This window comes from Dunckerocampus dactyliophorus, chromosome 1 (assembly GCF_027744805.1).
Source record: "Dunckerocampus dactyliophorus isolate RoL2022-P2 chromosome 1, RoL_Ddac_1.1, whole genome shotgun sequence".
NCBI lineage: Eukaryota > Metazoa > Chordata > Actinopteri > Syngnathiformes > Syngnathidae > Dunckerocampus > Dunckerocampus dactyliophorus.
Genome location: NC_072819.1, coordinates 3,535,024 through 3,556,258, shown reverse-complemented (window position 1 = coordinate 3,556,258; position 21,235 = coordinate 3,535,024). Strand labels below are relative to the sequence as shown.

The window sequence follows — 21,235 nt, the reverse complement described above, 5'->3', positions numbered from 1 at the left end:
CTGCTTCACACGCTGCGAACCGATCCAGCGAGCTTGATGAAGCCAGCAGCAAAAAGCAGAGCCCCAATGCTGCAACCACCAAACCAGATCCCCTCAACGCCCTGCCTGCGCCTACAAATTCTGTCCCAAAACGTAATGACCAGAATCGATGACAAACGGGAGCCCTGGCAGAGTCCAACCCTCACTGGAAACGGGTCCAACTTATTGCTGGCAATGCAGACCAAACTGTGACACCGGTCATACAGGGAACGAACAGCCTGAATTAGGTGGTCCGGTACCCCACATTCCTGGTGTACTCCCCACAGGATTCCTCGAGGAACACGGTCGAATACCTTCTCTAAGTCCACAAAACACATGTAGACTGGTTGGGCAAACTCCCATACGCCCTCAAGGACCCTGCCGAGAGTGTAGAGTTGGTCGACCAGGACCAAAACCACACTGCTCCTCCTGAATCCGAGATTCAACTATTCGGCGGATCCTCTTCTCTAGAACCCCTGAATAGACCTTACCAGGAAGGCTGAGGAGTGTGATCCCACGATAGCTGGAACACACCCTCCTGGTCTGCCGATCCAGACGCACCGCCCCCGATGTCCACACAGTGCTGCAGAGTTGTGTCAACCACAGCACGCCCACAGCATCCACACCATCCTTAAGGAACTCCGCCTTGGCAACTTCATTCCAAGAGATAAGAGAGTCTACTGTGGAGTTCCCAGGCTCTGGATACCAGGATAATACTGGATTTTTAAAGTCCTCAATTAAGAACAGTCATCACTCGGTTATCGCAGTTAATTGGTTCCAGAACCGACCGTGATAAGTGAATTCCCGCCAAGTAGGGTTCAATATTAATAAATTGAATATTTTTGTCTGCCATTGGCTGGCAAAGTCAGGTGGGATAGGCTCCGGCATTTCCCGCGACCCTAGTGAGGACAAGCAGCATACAAAATGAACGAATGGATGGAATATTTTCATCGTTAGAGCGTAGAAAGCCTGTTTATGACTTTCCAAATATTTTTTACCATTATTAGAGCCCTGTAGACATGAAATAACACCCTTATAGTCACCTTTACACTCCTATTATTTTTTGGTTACACCACACGGCTCATCTGTAATGCGCAGGCTTTGGGATCACTGTAGCGACACAAGAGACGGACATTGTTTTGAACATTAGCATGCTAGCGAGCGTTAGCTTCCAATTTACTTACTGTATTATAAACTTAAGAAAGGGTCTAAAACAAAGTGGGGAAGAAGGACAAAGTAAGAAGCCAAAAACTTACCACTTCCACACGGAATGGGAGGAGAACTCTTTTTCACTTTCTTATGTCAGACATGCCACTGCTGGCTCCATCCAGTATCATGTCTCAATAATGGAACATTACTGGCGCCTAGTGGCCACAAGAGCAAGGAAGCGATAATCGAACCGTGATATTGTGAGGGATGGCTGTATATGAAAAATAGGTAGACCATTCGATTCACAGAGATACACAGCTTCAGATACGATTCAAAAATGGTATATTTTAAAAACAGAGCGATTCGAAACAGTGTGCAAACGATACGATTCGATTCAAGGGTTACATTTGTTGAAGTAGACATGAATTACACATTATAAATTCTACAACAGTGTCATTCTTACAGTATTTCAAATGTGTAAAAGAGCACATCATATCTCCAAGCATGCTGTAAGGAATGAAACCTTCAGGCAGAATGATCAAATAAAATCATTTCTAAATAGCTACATCAAATGTTATGTAAATTGATATCAGTTTTGGAAATATGGGCCATTATTTAATTTTAAAAAATAATGCAGTTAGAAATCCCCCGGTTTTTGCATGTTTAATGCGAGCACCGTTTTGTCCCACTTTGTGTGGTTGTCATTGAACGCACCATTTCACATCTAACACCCTGTACAGTTAGACTACTGTACTGTATTTTTACTCTTTTTCTTTCACCCCATATTTGCTTCCAAGTGCTGATATTATGTGGTACCGCATAAAGGTAAGATTTGATGACGTTATTGAGCGCTAATGTGTATATTTGTTGGTGCACAACCTCTTTGAAAAAAAAAGTCCAGGCTCGTACCCGTGGATCATGGTGGCTCTGTATTAATTTCGTGCTTTTTTTCATTTGATGTTGTTCCTGTCTTAGTTTTACACAATACATAATAAATAACATCAATTACATCGCTGTATGTTTTGCTGATGATTTGAAAATATTTCCCGGTGGCTGCTAATGCTAGCGCTGCTAATGCTAGCAGCTCGTCTTCAGTCATGCTAAGCTACCGAGCATGCTCGACAAGCGTTTGGCCGGCAGCCTAGGCTCTCGCGTTGTTTAAGAGACACACTGTCAGCCGGTTGCTAGTCTCGCGATACATCATGTCTGCAAGTCTCTACAATACGTTAAATTAGGGTCACCATGAAATCAAGGCTAAACTGCTGTGTCACTGAAAACTGGGGTAGTGCCGAGTGATGTTCAAATAGCGAAAATTTACCCAGTGCTTTTAACACGTTTAAGTTTCTATTTTACCGCCTTGATTCAAAATTGTGAAAAAGTGAGTTTAATACAAGAGTTATGAAACCCTTTGAGGACATTAACACTGTAAAAACACCAATTTGGTTTTTGAAAAAAAAAACACCCAGCATTTATTGCTCTTTTGAATACAATTTCTGCAAAAAAAAAAAAACATGTTTGCTATTGTTTTTTCTTAGAGCAGGGGTGTCCAAACTTTTCCCAGCAGGGGCCGCATAGTGAAAACTAAAAGGATGAAACTTTGCCACTTTCATATTTTATATAAGATATGCTTATAAGTTATATATGTATATATATTTCAAGAAAAGAGCATCTCAGTTTTGCCATATATTTGAAAAAGCCTATCATTAATATCAACTTCACTCTTTGCTCCTTTTGGCCCCATTTTTGCAGATTTGTTTCTTTTTAAATAATCTTTCTAAATTATCTTTTCGGAATATTCTGCCTTTCTTCCCATAATATTTTATCTGTATTTATATAATATCATGACTGTTTTCCCCAACCTAATTTTCCAAATTTGAGTACTTTATTTGTTTTGTTTGTTTCTCTTTCTACTTCTTTTTTCTTTAAAACTTCAACTCTATGCTACTAAAATGACGTTGCTTTTCCTTATTACGGTATTTTCATAAAATTGTTAGATTACAACTTTTTTTCTGAATATTTTGACTTTATTCTTGTCAAATTACTGATGTGCTCTTTTACACATAAAAATACTGTCAGAATGACACTCTTATATAGTTTATTTGATCTTGTAAGATTCATGTGTACATGAACAAACGTAACTGAATTGTATGATTTGTACACTGTATTGAATCGTATCAAATCATCCTGTTTTTAAAATATATCATTTTTGAAAGGTATCTTAACTCGTGTATTTAGATGCATATGGAATCATTTACCACAAAGAGATTTACATCCCTACTTATTACAGATAAAAAAAATGTCTTTCCATCTGCCATTAATTGTGATTAATTAGGAGTTAAGTTTGGATAAAATACGATTAATCGCAATTACAAATTTTGATTGATTGGCAGCCGTAAAATTATCATTTAAATTTTTAGGAATGTTTTTCTGTAACGTCTGAAGAGAAAAAAAACAAATATTTCAGCTCCATATCAATAACCAGAATAGCAATGAACCAAGTCTTATTTTTATTTCATTTCAATTTTTTTTTCTACCAAAAAAATAATGTTTTTATTTTTATATCTAAATTTTTCCCCCAAAGTAAGGTTTTTATTTTTATTTATTTTCAAATATTTATTTTGTTTTTTAAAGAATTGATTCATTTTTACTTTTTAAAAATATTTTATTTTCTAAAAAATAATGTTTTTACTTTTCTTTCTTTTTATATATTTTTTTTCCCAAAAAATTATGTTTTTATTTTAGTTTTTTCTCAAATATTTCCATTTCTTTCCCACAAAATAATATGTTTATTTTTTAATTCAAAAATGTTTTTTTCTAAAAAATACTGGTTTTATTTTTCATTCTTTTCTAATATTTCAGTGTTTTCCCAAAAGACTATGTTTTTACTAACATTTTAATCACAGTTTTCAAATGAATTAATCATGATTAATCACCGTTTGCAACTATGTGTGAAATATGCCAATCTTTACTGTATTTTATGAACAAAAAGATAGATGACACGACATGTTTAAAGTGTGTATTATATATGATTATATAGTATTGAAGAGACTAATAATAGATGAAATAGATTTTCAGTACAGTCAAATGGACAGCATTCCACTGTTACACAATTCTGACATGTTTTTGTCTTTAGTTTTCACTGATGATGTTTTTTTTTCCTCGAGCGTTGGGTGGTCCGTGAACGCACCACGGTTGTGTGCCGTGACTCCCATTCCGTGTGCTGATGGATCACTGATTAGCGGTGAGTGGCTATGCATTTTATACGTGAAACGCCTTTAATAAGCGTGTGAGGCACATTTACGGATTCTGTCGCCAGTGAACAATGGCAATTGAAGAGAGAAGGAGCTGAATCCAATTAAAATCATTACAACAATCACTTGTACTGATCCAAAGTGGGACATGACGCTAGCGGGAGGAGCGAGCCGTGTGTCAAAAATAGACATTTTTATGGGCGTATCAGTTACTCAATTTTTTTTTAATGAAAGAAAGACAATGCTAGTGCGCGTGCTTACCAACAGTGTCCAAAGGAGCTCATTTGTTGCTGTCCCTCAGCATCAATAAAAAGCATTATGCTAGAGATACATTAGGAGATGTTACTATAATACAAAGAAAAACAAACAAAACAAAATAAAGTGGTCGTTTTTGGAATATTAGGTTGGGGAAAAAGTTGTAGTATTATGGGAATAAAGTCCAAATATTACGGGAATAAAATCATCATTACGGAAGAACATTTACAAGAAAAAGGTTGAAAAAGTTGGAAAATTAAAAGAAAAAAACAACGGCAGAAATTAAAAAAGTTGCAAATTTAGGAGAAAAAAATGGTAATATTATGAGGAAAAATAATGTCATTTTAGAAGAAAAGGGTGAAATATTCAAGAAAAATGATCATATTTTATGATAAAATATAGGGAGGGAGGAAAAACAACAAAACAACAAAGACAATGATAATTTGGGGAAAATTTGGTCGGGTCAATCATATTATGGGAATAATGTCATAATATAACGAGAAAAAAATTTACAAGAAGAAAGTTGAAATATTAGGAAAAAAAACCCAGCAAAAATGTAAAAATGTGATGTAATTTTTACCAAAATAAAGTAAAAATATTAAGAAAAAAAGTAGAATTCTAACAAGAAAAAAGTTGCAATTTTACAAGAGTTGTATTTAGAAAATTTACAAGAAGAACGTTAAAAAAAAAGCAGAATGTAATTTTTTACGAGAATAAAGTCATAATATTATGAGGAAAAATACCTAATGTCATTTTAATAGCATAAAGGTGAAATATTAAAGAAAAATATGTTTTTGTTTAAAGCAGTAATATTCTAGGAAACAAACAATAAAATCAGTTTTAGAAAATAAGCATGGAGCAAAAAGTCATAATATTATGGGAATTAAGTCAAAAGATTATGGGAATAAAGTCATAATTACAAGAAGAAAATTTGCAACAACAAAAATTTAAATAGTTAGAAAATTAAAAAGAAAAAAAATAGCAGCAGAAATTTAAAAAAAACCTCACAATTTTACAAGAATAAACTCATAACATTATGAGGAAAAATAATTTTATTTTAGTAGCATGGAGTTGAAATACTCAAGAAAAAAATATACATATATTATAATAAAATATAATATATGTTTTCTCAGCGAAGAAAGACAACAAAGAAAATTTAAATTTTGGGGAAATCAGGTTGGGGGAAATAATATTACGGGAATAAAGTTATAATATTACAAGAAGAAAATTTACAAGAAGAAAGTTGAAATATTTGGAAAATTTACAACAAAAAAACAGCAAAAATGGAACAATCAGCTGTAATTTTATGAGAATAAAGTCAAAATATCAAAGAAACAATAGTGAATTCTAATGAGGAAAAAAGTTGCGATTTTGGAAACAATTGTGTTTAGAAAATTTGAAAAAATTTATAAGAAGAAAGTTGAAATAGAGAAGCAGAAATGGAAAAACAGCCATAATTAATTTTATGAGAATAAAGTCAAAACATTAAGAGAAAAAAGATGCAATTTTATCAGCATAAACTGGTAATATTATGAGGAAAAATGATGTCACTTTAGTAGCATGGAGTTGAAATACAACAAAATATATATCTTATATTATCATAAAATATAACAATGTTCCCTCGTTTATCGCTGGCAATAGGTCCCCCAAATAGCCCCAATAAGTGAAATCCAACTTTATTTGTTTACAATGATGATATATGCTTTAAGGCTGGACAACCCCTCACCACACACTTGATACACTTTTCTCAGACAGGCATGAACATTTTCTCACATTTATCTCTTGTTTAAACACACTCAAAGTTCAAATTTTGTTGGAATTTGAATGATTAACCTGCTAGGTTGGACACAAGAAATGATTAAAGGACGCACTCACACATATTTCACTCTTCTGACCGTGCCTTTTCGTCCTGGCTCCGTTCGGCTGGAGCATTTTTGTATTCTTGTTAAAACATGTTCCTCCTGTTGTCGTATTTTCCTCCTCGTCCTCCATGACCTGAAGATTGATTTATTCCGTAATGGCACCCTAAAGCCGCAACGTCTAACTTCTTTCAGCACGTCCGGAAGTCCAACTTTTTGTGCGAAGGATGGCTTCCTCTGCCTTTTGGGTGCAGAGCGTTTCGTCAACATTGTGGGTTTTGTCGGGGAGAAAACTTGCAACCGTACAGCGTCCAAAGTCCCACGGTTAGCTTCTTCTGTTTCTTCTATTGTTTACAGTATTGCTCACACGGTTAGCTAGTTTGTTAGCCACAACCACAACAAGAGACGGCACAAAGGAGATTGATTGACAATGGTTTACAACCAATCAGGGCGCAGAGACGGTGCAGAGAGAAGAGAGACACCGCCGCCACTTGTTAAAGCACAGAACTACAACACTCAACTTCCCACAATGCAAATCTTCTTAAAGGGCCAGGCTCGGCTTGTAACAGCGTTCATACAAAGCACTAAAATTGCACTAAAAAAATCCGCAAAACAGCGAGTCTGCGAAAGGTGAACCCCGATGGAGCGAAGGAACAGTGTCGTTGTAATATTATGAGAAAAAATACAAAATAAAGTTGTCATTTTTGGAAAATTAGGTTCGGGGGAAAGTTATAATATTATGGGAATATATTCATAATATTACATGAAGAAAATGTTAATAATTGGAAAATTAAAACAGCCAAATTGGAAAAATCAGCTGTAATTTTATGGGAATAAAGTCAAAATATGAAGCAGAAAATTGCAAATTCTAAATAAAAAGTAACAATTGCATTTAGAAATTTAAGAAAATTAACAAGAAGAAAGTTGAAACAGTTGGAAAGTTCAAAATAAAAAAACAACAAACTAAATGGGAGAAATGGCAAAAAAAAACCCAGCTGTAATTTCCCGAGAATAAATTGTGAAGAGGAAAAAGGCGCAGTTTTATGAGAATAAACTGGTAATATTACGAGGAACAATAATGTCATTTTAGTAGCATAGAGATTTTATTTTTTTGAGGTGGAAGTATTGGAAGAAGCAAACAAAACTAAATAATGTTGTCAAAGCTTGGGGCCAAAAGGTATAAAATGATGGGAATGAAGTCCAAATATTCCAAAAACAGGGACAATGGAAGTGCGGCCACGCTGTAAAAAGTAGTGTATTGAAGCCACGAAGACTAGAAAAGCTACTTTTCAAGTGGAAAGGAGCCTCCAGTGGTGTCTTACGGAACAGCCACGTGCCTATACGACATGTACATGATGTGCTCACGTGACCACATGCCATCCGTCCTGACGCATAATAGAGAAGCTGCCAGATGGACATTGTCCCGGCAGTCTTTGTGCTCCAACAGCCCGACGCTTAGCTCTCGGCCCACAAAGAGCTTTTTAAGACAGCTGACGCTCTCTCGCTGAATCGCCCGTTTACCTTTTGGCTTCCAGCGGATGCTCGTTAAGGTTGCGCGTCCACGTGACGACCGTGCAGCGGGTCGCCGCACGAGCTCCTGGTGTGTCGGCGTAGTCCTGCAAATATTTTGTCAAATATGCTAAGAAGTGATGTATATTTCAAGAAAAAAGTGCATCTCAGCTTTGGCATGGAGCTGAAAAACCACATTATTCGTATCTACCTCACTCTTTGCCCTCTTTTCTTTTGTTTTTGTTTTAGTTTTTTACCATTTTTGCTCTTGTTTTTCCCAAATATTTCAACTTTCTTCTTCAATAATCTCCGTAAATTCTCTTCTCGTAATATTATGACTTTATTCCCATAATATTATAACGCTTTTCCCAGCCTCATTTCCCAAAAGTGTCTTTTAAAAACAACCTTTTTCTCGAATATTTCAACTCCGTGCTACTAAAATGACATCATTTTTCCTCATAATACTAACAGTTTAGTCTCGGAAAATTGCAACTTTTTTCTCATTAGAATACGACTTTTTTCCTTTTAATATTTAGACTTTATGCTAGTAGAATTACAGCTGTTTTTGCCCTTTTCCGCTATTGTTTTTGTTTGTTTTTATAAATTTTCCAACCATTCCAACTTCCTGGAAATGTTCTTCTCAGAATATTATGACGTTATTCCCATAATATTTGGACTTTATGTATTAAAACCTATTTTGTTTTGTTTGTTTCTCATAATATTACAACGTTTTTATATTTTTTATGAGTTTATGCTACTAAAATGACATTATTTCTCCTCATAAATTTACAAGCATATTCAGAAAATTAAAACATTTTATTCCTGTGAGATTACAACTTTTAATTTTCCACTTTCTTGTTGTTTATTTTCTTCTCATAATATTTGGATTTTATTCCCATAATTTTATAACTTTTTACCCAACTTAATTTCTGTGGTTTTGCTTGTTTCTCATAAAAATGCGACTTAAAAAAAATAAGATATGTTTTGTTGAATATTTCAACTGTATGCTGCTCAAATGATTGATGATATTTTTTCCTCATAATATTACGACTTTTTCCTCGCTTTTGCTGCTGTTGTTTTTCTTTTGTTAGGTGATATTTTTACAAAGTGCCACCGGCCAATAAAAAAAACACTTTGGACACCCCCCTGCGTTAGGGCATGGGGGTGGAGCCACATACCAAGGGTAGTATCAGTATTGGATCGATACTCTTGTGGTAAGATTGCTTTTTTTCTCTTCTGTTCTGCGCTTATTCTTAAAAATATCTCTGTTTTTTTGTTCATATGGATGTTTTTAGATTTCATTCTACATCTTTATGACCTTCTGCCCTTACTTCTGTCTTGCAGGCCCCCAGTGAGGTTCCTCCAGGTTCCTGGAGCAGATGATACTACGTGTGATCCCTCCTCCCTCCCGCTTCCGTCCCTTTGCACCCACCTTGTACCCGCTCTCCTCCGACTCCTCCAGCAAGACTCCTCCAGCCTCTCCAAGCTCCTTCTCCTCCCCCCGGCAGGAGGTGGGCGAGGAAGGGGGGGACACAGAAGCGGAGCGGTGACGAGAAAGAAAAGAAGATGGAAGAGCAAAGTCCAGCGTGAAGAAGGCGCGCGTGGAACCAGCAGTCCCGCGTGGCCAAGGCCATCCGCCTCTGTCACTTCGTGTGCCCCCCTGTGTGCACGGGGGCGGTGGTGGGGTGGGGGGACGACGTGGCCAGGGGAGGGTGGCATGCATGGGAGGGTGGGGTTGGATTGGGGAGGGGGAGTGAGTGAGTGCAAGCATGTGCTGTGTTAAAGTGGTGAGCAATCATTTTTAGCAAAGACTTTATAAGTTGAATCACAACACAATCACCAGCAGCCAAACGCTACGTACGCATTCAACGTGCGTGTGCATTTTCAGCTTTAAAAAAAACACTTTTTATTTCTTTTCAAATATTTCAGGGTTTTTTTTTAAGAATGTTGTTATTTTTATTTCTTTATAAATATTTCCATTTTTTTCCACAAAATATTTTTTGCATTTTATTTCTTTTGAAATAGTTCCATTTTTTTTCAAGAAAATAATGTTTTCATTTTTACTTCTTTTCAAATATTTCAGTAATTTAAAAAAAGTTTCAATTTTTATTTCTTTTCAAATATTTACTTTTTTTTTACAATTTTTTTTTTTACAAAAATACATTTTTACATTTATATCTTTTCAAATGCGTCCTTTTTATCCCAAGAAAATAATGTTTTCATTTTTGCTTCTTTTCAAATATTGAAAATATTGGGGGAGGGGGGGGTCATTTGTTATCAAATATTTTTTTTTTCCCCAAAAACATTGTTTTTGAAATTTTTATTTATTCTTTATTTTTATTAAATCTAATTTTATTCATTTTCAAATATTTCAATCAAAAAAAAAATTCAGTTTTATTTCTTTTCAAATATCTCAATTTTTTTCCCCAAAACATTATGTTTTCATTTTTATTTACTTTCAAATTCCCAAATATATATATATATATATATATATATATATATATATATATATATATATATATATATATATATATTAATGTGATGCAAATATAATTTAAAAAAGCATGTTTTTAAGTGTTTATTTCTGTTCCAATAGTTCCATTTTCTTTATAGAAAATAATCTTTTCATTTTTTTTTCTTTTCAAATATGTCAGTTATCTCCAAAATAGTGTTTGAAATTTTGTTACTTTTCAAATAGTTTAACGTTGGGGATTTTTTTTTCTTATCAAATGGTTTTTGATTTTATTTATTTTCAAATATTTCCATTTTATCCCCAAAAATTATGCTTTCAATTTTATTCATTTTCAAATATTAAATTTTTTAAATTAAAACAATACGGTTTGCATTTTTATTTCTTTTCAAATATTGATATTATTTCCCCCAAAAATATATTTACATTTATTATAATTTTTCCAGAAAAAAATGTAATCGTTTTTGTTTCTTTTCAAATATAATTTTTTGCAAAAACATGTTTTTAAATAGAATTAATTTTTTCAAGTAAATAAACTTTTTAAAAATGTCCCTTTTTTTATATTTACATTTTTTACACACCTGTTCTTATTTATTATTTGAATTAGCTATTGAAGGTATTTTTGATCATATATCTTGCGCATATTTATAACTGCACAATGTTTCTGTCATCTTTTACTCCTTTATTTATTTGTTTATTCATTTGTGTTACGGAATAATGTATAAACTCTTTAGTTTTAGTAATTAGGTTGCAGAAAACGTTATAATGTTACAAGAATAAAGTCAAAATATCATGGGAATAATGTCAGAATTATGAGAAGAAAATGTACTAGGAGAAAGTGGAAATGTTTGACAATTTAAAAAAACAGCAGAAATGTAAAAATACATGTAATGTCATTTTAGTAGCAGAGTTCAAATGTTAAAGAAAAAATATATGTCATTTTGTTTAAGCCATAATATTATGAGAAAAAAAACAACAAAATAAACTTGTCATTTTTGGAAAGATTGGTTGGGCAAACGTTCTAATATTACGGGAACAAAGTCAAAATATGATGTGAATAAGCTTTACGAATATTACGAGAAGATAATTTTAAAAATATTTTTTTTTTTAAACAGAAAAAATTGAGAGGAAAAACGAGCAAAATGATACTAATAATAGGCTTTTTCACGTATATCACAAAGCTTTAAAAATGTCTATATATATATATATAAACTAAGCATATTTGCAAAATATCAAAGCTGCCCTTTAATAATTTCATTTTTCACTATGTGGCCCTCCAGCTTCGTGAGTCCATGTTTCTTGTTTTAATGAGATTACCAACGGATGTAGTGAATACGCCCAAGCGACAGGGGGCGGCAATCTCACGTCCCATGAACCGGAAACGGATCCGCTTTTTTGTCCGAGTGCAGAGCGAGCGAGGACGCATTCAGGTTTGCAAAAGCGTGGAAAGTGCCGCCTTCCAGACGAATAGAACAATTGTGAGAATGGCTCTCGAGTCGCGTATTACACAGGAAGAAATCAAGAAGGAAACAGAGAAGCCCATCGACAGAGAAAAGGTATGAAGTTCAGCGCTTTTAGCTGTTGGGGTTCGCGCTTGCTGTTAGCATAAAGCTAACGAGCTCTGCGGTGCTGCTGTGAGGCGATTTAAGCGTGCTTCCAAACTCTTATCCATCAAGAGTAAGTGTTCAAAGTCTTGGCATCGTTCGTGTGTTCTGTTCGAATTGAACGTAATAATCTTAGTTTCCGCTCCATCATGTAGCTACGTAGCTCGCTGGGTTAGCCCCCCTTGTTTTCACGACTTATCGTAGAATTAGGAGATATCTTTCTTGCTTAAATTCATAAACAAACGGAAACATTGTGGTTTGGCTTTGTATGCACGGACAAAAAAAATCTTCAAGATAAAATGTATGCAAGAGGCAAACAAAAAAAAACAGGCTTGGGACGTGTCTCAAACACTGATCTATATTATATATCTGGATAGACCATTGGTCAATGACTTGTGAAGCCACGCAGCCGCCATATTAGCACTCGCAAGAAACACTTGTCGGACAATGACTTATGTGAGAACTTGTGAGTTGTTAAGTGTGTTGTTAGTTTGTTAGCCACTCACACTAAATGCAAGGTTAGTCTTCAGACTAACCTCCCACAACAGGTGTGCTCGAGCTTAGTCATAAGGACTCGGGTATTAGAATTAAAAAAAATGCTGTGGATATCATACCATACCTGAGTCATAAGGGCTTTACATGGGGGGCCGTGGGGGATATGGAAACAAACAACCGCCACTAGACTACTAAATCATTTGCGGTTGCTTGCAAGTATTAAAAAAACGTTTTTTTTTGTTTACCCGAATTTCAAATGAACCCTCATATCGAGACAATGTTTAAATATGATTACATATTATATTACATATTATTCCTGTGGTTTTTGTTCAAATATATTTCTATATCAGAAAAGAGCTTATTTCTATTTCATAACACAAACAAAAAAAATCAGCAAAATGTTAAATGATTTTAAAACTTGTCCAAAGTCACTCTCTTTTATGATTCATATTTTGTACAGACGAGAGCATAGTGAATTGTATGAAAGTAAGATGCTATTTTGCAGAAGGGGAGGGGCTAACTGGAATGGTTGCAATCCACCATTGACTAGCAGAGGAGAGGAAGAAGCGGGTACATTGTCATTTCTGGTGCACCCGTATTTCATCGTTGTGTTCGTCACAGACCTGCCCCCTTCTCCTGCGCGTCTTCACCACCAACAACGGCCGACACCACAGACCAGACGAGTTTGCTCGTGGCAACGTTCCCTCCAGTGAGCTGCAGATATACACATGGTGAGACGCAAGCCGCCGCCGTCCCGGGATGTTCCACTCTATTATTCTACTTCACGGTATCACGTACTTACTTATGTTGCGTACGTTGGATAAGACAAGAAGGCCAGCAAGGAAGCAAAGTGCAGACTAGCGTAAGCCAGTAGTTGTAAAATACACGCATCACATTCCAACAATGGCTGCCGCACATTCTAAAGATATCATTTAACAGGAAAACTACAAAAAGGAATTACACAAAAAAATAGAAAATTAATTTTACAAGAAAAAGAAGTCATCACTTAAAACTTGGAATATTATAATCACGAGTTTTTATATAATATTAATATTACCACTTTATTCTCATAAAATTTGACTTTTTCTTGTTAGAATATGACTTTATTTTCATAGTAAATTATTCCCATAATAATTTGACTTTATTCCAATAATATCTTTACTTTATTACCATATTTTCCCATAATTGTCCGACTTTATTACCATAATATTTCGACTTTTGACATTATTCCAATAATATTTCGACTTTATTCCCATAATATACTGACTTTATTCTTGTGATGTTTTGACTTTATTTACATAATATTTTGGCATAATATTCTGACTTAATTCCAATAATACATTGACTTATTCCCATAATATATTGACTTTATTGCCATAATATTTTAACTGTATTTACATCATATTTTGACATACTATTCTGACTTCATTCCCATAATATCATAACTTTATTCCCATAATATTTTAACTGTATTTCCATAATATTTTGGCATAATGTTCTGACTTAATTCCCATAATATCATGACTTTAATTCCCATAATATTTTGACTTTATTCTCGTAATATTTTGACTTTATTTCCATAATATTTTGGCATAATATTCTGACTTTATTCACATAATATCTTGACTTTATTCCATAAATGTTATAACTTTTGCACTGGTCTTATTTTCCAAAAATGCTAACTTTGTTTTTCTAATGAGAAAAAGTTGTAATTTTAAGAGATGAACAGCACAATATTATGAGGAAAAATGTTTTATTTTGCATAAAGTTGAAATATATAAAAGAAAAAATGTGTTGTTTTTTTTTAAGTCTTGATGTTACGAGAAACAAACAAAACAAAATAGTAATTTTTGGAAATAATTCAGAATTAGGAGAGGAAAATTAAAAAAAGGTGTGTTTCCCCAGGATGGACGCCACCCTGCGGGAGCTGACGAGCCTGGTGAAGGAGGTGTATCCAGACGCCAGGAAAAAGGGAACCCATTTCAGTTTCTCCATCGTCTACCCCGACCTTCGAGGGAAAGTGTATCGGTCAGTGCGGTGGCACCGGGCGCATTCGCACGACTCTCGGCGGCGAGTTAACCTTTTTCCTTTTTCCCTCGTCCTTCAGCCTCAAAGACATCGGCAACACGGTGTCGGGCAGGAAGGGTGCTGATGACTCCATGACGCTGCAGTCTCAGCGCTTCCACATTGGAGACTACCTGGACATCGCCATCACACCCCCCAACAGAGCCCCACCGCTCGGTGCACGGATGAGGCCCTTCTGAGGAAAACACACGCAAGCCCACTTTTTTTTCTATCCTGTTAAACTCTTTTTGCTCATCTTGGACAATTTCATGCTTAATAAAATATTTCCGCCCCAAATCGTGCATTGTTTGCGCTTCCAATTTCACAGCTTCACTCCATCACACTGTTTCAAAAATATATCATGAATAAATTGGAGGAAAAAATAACTTTATCCTCATCACTTTCTAAAAATGTCAACTTTCTTGGTGTTGGGTTTGTTTCAGAAAATTGTGACTTTTTTTGTTTTAATATTTTGACTTTATTCTTGTAAATTCTTTATTTTTAATTTTTAGAATTTAATTTTTTTAAATTTTACAAGAATAAGGTAAAGAATATTGATAGAAAAAAGTTCCCAACTAACGACAAAAAGTCATTTTACCAGATTAACGGTGCAATATCACTGGGGAAAATGATTTGGTTAGCACAAATTTAAAAAATGTATTTTTAGAAGTCATTATGAGAAAATTGTAATTTTTAGAAAATTAGGGAAAAAGTTGTAAAATGTTATGTTGAAATTATATTTACAGTATATGTATGTCATAGTTACTAAACATTAAAATATAATTTTAGTTGAAATGACATAATATTTGGACTTTATTCCCATAATATAACATTTCCCCCAACCAGAATGTTCCAGAAATTACAACTCTATTTTGTTGCGGTGTTGGCGAGATCTCGTGGTGGTTATAACGTGACTACAGTTCTCGTTTGGAGATAGGCCGTCTCGCGGTAACAGTGCAGCCAGAAGCCAATCAGATTGCGAACTATGGCATGGCTACTATGAATGACAGTTCATGTAATATGGAAGTATGCAAGGCATTGTTGGAAGCGCACATTAAGTGCTTTACGCACGCTACAGACCTTCAGTCCAACCTACTTTGGTGTTTCCATCATGGTTGAACAGCTGTCGCCAAGCAGAAGCTGTAGTAATTCTACATTTGATCAAAGTTACTCAAGATTTGTTGGATAGATGTTCGGATTGTCTGCACCCTCAATCATCGAGCGGTTCTATTTACCTTTGTTACATTTGGCTGAGCATACTGTACAAGCACCAGCGATCACCGGTTCCACCTCATACGAAGAAGAGATCCTTGCTGACAATTTGGCTATAGTGGCCGCTACAGTTTAGCGAGTACAAGCACGCATTAAGAGTCAAAGTCAGGAAGTGTTTGATCCAGGCCGTCATCGCTGAAGCTTGAGTGCGTACGTACGTTAAGCGTCATCATAGAGGACAGTTTCATTGGCAAAGTGAGACTTGGGACAAATATGCACCCTCAAAGCTGAAAATAAAAGGAGCCAAGCAGGAAATCACATTTTCTTCTTATAAATATCACATCTTTAGAAAGAAAAGATTGGCGGTACATAGAAGCGCAGCTGCTGTCAGCCTTAATGACTGTAATCTGATTACATTCCTCAGCTTGGATGGCTGCTTCCCGTCTTCACGCCAGGCTAAGAAGACGTGAAATGTGGTCACATGGCAGCCTGGTGTGTGTTCAAAGGTCGTGTCGTCTTACGGCTTCACTTTTCAAGCTCTTCGGCGCCTTCTCACACAACACGCATGCCAGATGTTCATCTTCATGAATCCATGGCAAATGGACACCTTGTCTTACAAGACATCCGAGCACGCTTCATCCTGTCATCCTCCAAGACCAGACTAGACTCACCAAGGACGCTCGGATGAGAGTCTGGACTCCAGTCTGCATTCTGGCCTTCAGGCTACAGCTGTCCTATCTAAAGAGTCCACTGCAAATGGACACATTGACTTACAAGACATCCAAGCAGACTTCATCAGTTAATGGAGCCCCGAGTCCAGACCAGAGCTGTCCTATCTAGTCTTTGAGTCTGGGTCGTATCTGGTATTTGAGCATGAACTGATGAAGCCTGTTTGGATGAGCATCTGGACTCTCTAGACAAGACAGCTCGTAGACCAAATAGGACAGCACTAGCCTGGACTCTGGGCCTCCGACTGGAGCTACCATATCTACAGAGTCCAAACTCTAATCAGAGCTGTCCTATCTAGTCTGAGTCTGGGTCTAGACTGGAGCTGTATGATCTGGCATTTGAGCATGAACAGATGAAGCCTGTTTGGATGAGCGTCTGGACTCTCCAGACAGGGCATCACAAAGACTAGGTAGGCTGTCCTATCTAGTTTCTAGTCTGGCCCCTGGGTTAATTTAACCCAGTGTCCAGACACAAGCTGTTCTATCGAGTCTTTCATCACAAACTGATGAAGCCTGCCCGGATGAGTCTGGACTCTATAGATAGTACAGCTCAAAGACCAGATAGGACAGCTCTCGTCTGGGCCCTAGATGAGACAACATTGCAAGAACACATCATCAGTAGGGTAAAACTAACCTGTCTCAGGATGGTCTAGACCCAGCTCACGTTCCTATTGGTGGGTGAACAATCCAACGCTTGGACATCTGAGCTCAAGACAAGAGCTGTCCTATCTGGTCTTTGAGCATGAACTGATGAAGCCTGTCCAGGTTTAGTCTGGACTCTCATGATAGTACAGCTCAAACACCAGATAGGACAGCTCGAGTCTGTGCTCTAGACGAGAGCTGTCCTATCTAGTCTGTGAGCACAAACTGATGAAGCCTGCCCAGGTGATGAGTCTGTACTCTCTATATACTACAACTCAAAGACCAGATAGGACAGCTCGAGTCTGTGCTCTAGACGAGAGCTGTCCTATCTAGTCTGTGAGCACAAACTGATGAAGCCTCTCTTGATATTTCAACTCAAAGACCAGATAGGACAGCTCAGGTCTGGGCTCTAGATGAGAGCTGTCCTACCTAGTCTTTTAGCATGAACTGATGAAGCCTGCCCGGATGAGAGGCCAAAGGTGTGAACAATTGACTTGGGAGGCTACAAAAACAGATTGTATAGAAAAATACAGTAGAAAAATGTTTAAAAAATGAGGTATGAAAGAAATGTAGAAAACATTGAATGTGGGGTTATATCTCGATGCTCCACAAGAATCCATGTCGCTCCTTCCGGAGCCTCCTTTTCCTACGAGGGATACCGGGGGTGGGGGTGGGGGCCGTCACGCCCTCGACTCGGAACGGCTCTGGAACTTTAGCACCAAAGGACCGCGCGGCCGCCGCTCTGCTGTTACCACTTCCTGTCACAGGCACACGTCACATGTGTCAACACTCGGACCAGGCTGGTCCAGCTCGATACCCAGTGGTCTGATTTCCACATCCTCATGACACATGGTCACATGACACCAAAACGCAACTCTTTGGCTTGCCAAAAACACGAAAACACATTTTGTATTGTCAAATGCTTTTGTTTTTTTTTTTTACTTCAATCCAATACACATTTATTTACACCGGGGGGGTCCAAACCTTTCCAGCCACGAGGGACACGCTTTGCCACTTTGATATTTTGTCAAATATGCCAAGAAGTGATATAGAGTATACAGTATATTTCATATGGGTAAAAAAAACAACATATTATTCATATCTACTTCACTCTTTGCTCTTTTTTTCCTCTATTTTTGCCGTTTTTTAATTTTTCAAATATTATATATTATTATATAATAACATTCATAACTTTTTGTACATTTCCTTCTTATATATAAATATATAATATTTTGATTTGATTTTTTGATTTTATAGTATGACTTTTCCCACCAAGCTAATTTCCCCCAAATTACAGCTTTGTATTGTTTTGTTTGTTTCTCATCATACTCCAACTTTGTTCTCGTAAAATTGGAGCTTTTTCTCCTTAGAATACAACTTTTTTTCTCTTAATGTTTTGACTTTATGTTTATTTTGTTTTGTTTGTTTCTCATCATAAGGACATTATTCTTGTACAATTACAGCTGGGGGTTTTTTTCCATTTTTGCTTTTCTTGTAAATTTTCTTCATTTCCATATCATTTTGACTTCATTCCCATCACTTCAGAACTTTTTCCACAACCTCATTTTCCAAAAATGACAACTTATTTGTTGTTTTCTCATATTAGGACTTAGCAAAAAATATATATATATTGTCTTTCATGTTTCTATGCTACTAAAATGACAGTATTCTTCCTAATACTACAAACTTATTGTGGTAAAATTACAACTTTTTCTTGTTAGAGTGCAACATTTTTCACTGAATATTGTGACTTTATTCTTGTAAAATTACAGCTGTTTTTTTGGTTTGTTTAAATTTTTTTTCAGGTTTTTTAAAAACTTTTTTCAACTTTCTATTTGTAAATTTTCTTGTTGTAGTTATGACTTTCTTCCCATATAATATTTTGACTTTAATCTCGTAACAGTAGAACTTTTTCCCCAACCTAACGACTTTTTAAAAAACATTTTTCTTGAATATTTCAACCCTATGCTACGAAACGTAAGTCATTTTCCCCTCATATTACATTAGTCTTCTAAAATTGCAGCTTTTTTTCTCGCTTGATTTTATTTCTCATAATATTTTTTCTTTATTGTTGTAAAAAAAAAATGTTTGGTCTTTTTATTGTAATATTATGACTTTATTCCCATAATATTTTGACTTTGCTCCAATAATGTTAGAACTTTTCCCTCAACTTAATTTTCCAAAACCTTCAATTTTATTTTGTTTTTTTTCTCATAATATTGCGACTTAAAAAAAAAATCAAATATCAACTCTGTGCTGCTAAAATGACATATTTCGTCATATTACCAGTTTGTTCTTGTAAAATGATGACTTTTTTCCTGTAATGATACAACTTTTTTCTCTTCATATTTCTATATTTTTTCCCCATTTCAGCTGTTTTTTAAAACTATTTTTCTTTAATATTTCAACTCCCCTCATATTAGTGTTATTCTTGTTACATTTTTCCCATTAGAATCTGTCTTCTTTTCCTCTTAATATTTCCTCTCTATTGTTGTGAAAATGAAAAGAAAAGCTGTTTTTGTCTTTTTTTATGACTTTATTCCCAGAATAGTCTCTGAAACTTTTTCCCCAACTTCATTTTCAAAAATGTCAACGTTATCTTGTTTTGTTTGTTCCTGATGATATTACGACATTATTCTCGTAAAATGCCAACTTTTTCTCTTAATATTTTGACTTCATTCTTGTAAAATGACTGCCGATTTTTCCATTTTTGCTGTTTTTTGCATTTTTTCAGTTTTCTTGTTAAATGATATTTTTGGAATGTTTGGACCCCCCCGGGTTAGAAGTCTTGTTTGTTTAGCGGTTGAAATGAACGGAGCATAAAAGTGAGGATGATCTGACCTTATAGACAGTGGGAAGTTGCTATGGCGATGCCGTACAGGTGAGATCGCTGGTCCGGTAAGTATTCGTCGGTGAGCTTGCCGCCGTCCTTGCTGACGGCGATCACGCCGTCCCTGCGAGGAAAGGTTGCGAGTGAGCAGGAAGCGGCAAAGTTAAAGACGAATGAAGGCGCCAACCTCCTCCAGTCGGTGTAGTAGAAGTGGTTCCGGTGGTAAACCATACTGAAAGGGTAGTTAAGGCCGGGGTGGATCACTCTTCGTCCCGACCCGTCTGGGAAGATACACTCCAGCTGCTTGGTTCCTGACCGAGACAGGAAAGGCGCCTATGTCATCAAACGTCGACGTTATCGGGCGGGAAGCGCCCCGCCAGTCGGGCTCTCGTTCACCTGCGTCGGCCCAGCAGATTTGCCCCGAAGACAAGTCGTAGGTCAAAGCGTTGGGCAAACCGATCCCATCGGTTACCACCACCCGGCGGTTCTGGCCGTCCACCGACGAGCTCTCAATCTTGGGAGCCTCTCGGTTCCAGTCGGTCCAGTAGAGAGAACTGCAGAGAAGCACAAGGTGCTGAAAAAGCTTAAATCTAATGAGAAGAAGCCATAATTGTACGAGAATAACGTAACATTATGAGAAAAATAAAGTCATTTTAGTAGCATAATCTTGAAATATTAAAGAAGAAAAAACATTTTTTAAAGTTGTAACATCAAAAACAAAACAAAACAAAAATGTCCTTTTTGGAAGATTAATTAAAAAGTTGCATTATGGGAATAAACACATACGAAAATCTACACAAAGAAAGTTGAAATAGTTGGGGGGAAAAAACCCAGCGGAAATGGAAAAAACAGCTGTAATTTTATGAGAATAAAGTCAAAATCTAAAAAAAAGTTGTCATCTACCAATATTTTTAGAAGAATAACATAATATAATGTCATTTTAGTAGGAAAAATTGAAATATTAAAAAAAAAGGAAGTCCGACGTTTTATTGTTCATAGTTCATATTGTTGTTGCAGCTGGGCTACCCAGCATGCCTTGCGGGCATTTGGAAATAACAGTTTTAAGTTACGCGTTACGTTTAGCGCTCGGTTGTCGTTTATCACAGTGGTTGATTTATGAGATGCGTTAACTTGCTGTGGATGTGTTGT

General features: G+C 36.0%; 3 protein-coding genes and 1 long non-coding RNA gene across 4 annotated transcripts in view; 2 read left to right on the top strand and 2 right to left on the bottom strand.

Moving 5' to 3' along the window:
* The window catches only part of LOC129176705 (gap junction alpha-3 protein-like), a 28,107-nt gene extending 18,419 nt beyond the window's left edge, over positions 1-9,688 (bottom strand). The window contains exon 1 of the mRNA XM_054767012.1: positions 9,474-9,688. The gene's annotated coding sequence lies outside the window, so the exon portion shown is untranslated. The remainder of the gene's footprint in view (positions 1-9,473) is intronic.
* LOC129176976 (uncharacterized) lies at positions 1,884-9,715 on the top strand. The gene is made up of 3 exons (XR_008569554.1): positions 1,884-1,992; positions 4,301-4,408; positions 9,386-9,715. It is a non-coding gene; the product is annotated as an uncharacterized LOC129176976 (long non-coding RNA).
* A 2,171-nt stretch (positions 9,716-11,886) lies between these two features.
* sap18 (Sin3A-associated protein) lies at positions 11,887-14,971 on the top strand. Its single transcript, XM_054767537.1, has 4 exons — positions 11,887-12,067; positions 13,232-13,341; positions 14,516-14,638; positions 14,718-14,971. The coding sequence occupies exons 1-4, from the start codon at positions 11,996-11,998 to the stop codon at positions 14,872-14,874; spliced, it is 462 nt and encodes a 153-aa protein (XP_054623512.1). The 5' UTR covers positions 11,887-11,995; the 3' UTR covers positions 14,875-14,971.
* nid2a (nidogen 2a (osteonidogen)) overlaps positions 14,346-21,235 on the bottom strand; it is a 65,365-nt gene continuing 58,475 nt past the window's right edge. Inside the window, exons 51-54 of the mRNA XM_054763413.1 lie at positions 20,483-20,640; positions 20,274-20,397; positions 20,098-20,210; positions 14,346-18,014 (exon numbers count right to left, since the gene is read on the bottom strand). Coding sequence (XP_054619388.1) covers positions 20,099-20,210; positions 20,274-20,397; positions 20,483-20,640 — 394 coding nt within the window. The 3' untranslated portion in view covers positions 14,346-18,014; position 20,098. The remainder of the gene's footprint in view (positions 18,015-20,097; positions 20,211-20,273; positions 20,398-20,482; positions 20,641-21,235) is intronic.

Bases quoted from the DNA above. Each gene is read 5' to 3' on its own strand.
- sap18 (XM_054767537.1), top strand. From the start codon at position 11,996: ATGGCTCTCGAGTCGCGTATTACACAGGAAGAAATCAAGAAGGAAACA. The intron at 12,068-13,231 runs GTATGAAGTTCA...TGTTCGTCACAG, and splicing joins AGCCCATCGACAGAGAAAAG to ACCTGCCCCCTTCTCCTGCG. The intron at 13,342-14,515 runs GTGAGACGCAAG...GTGTTTCCCCAG, and splicing joins GAGCTGCAGATATACACATG to GATGGACGCCACCCTGCGGG.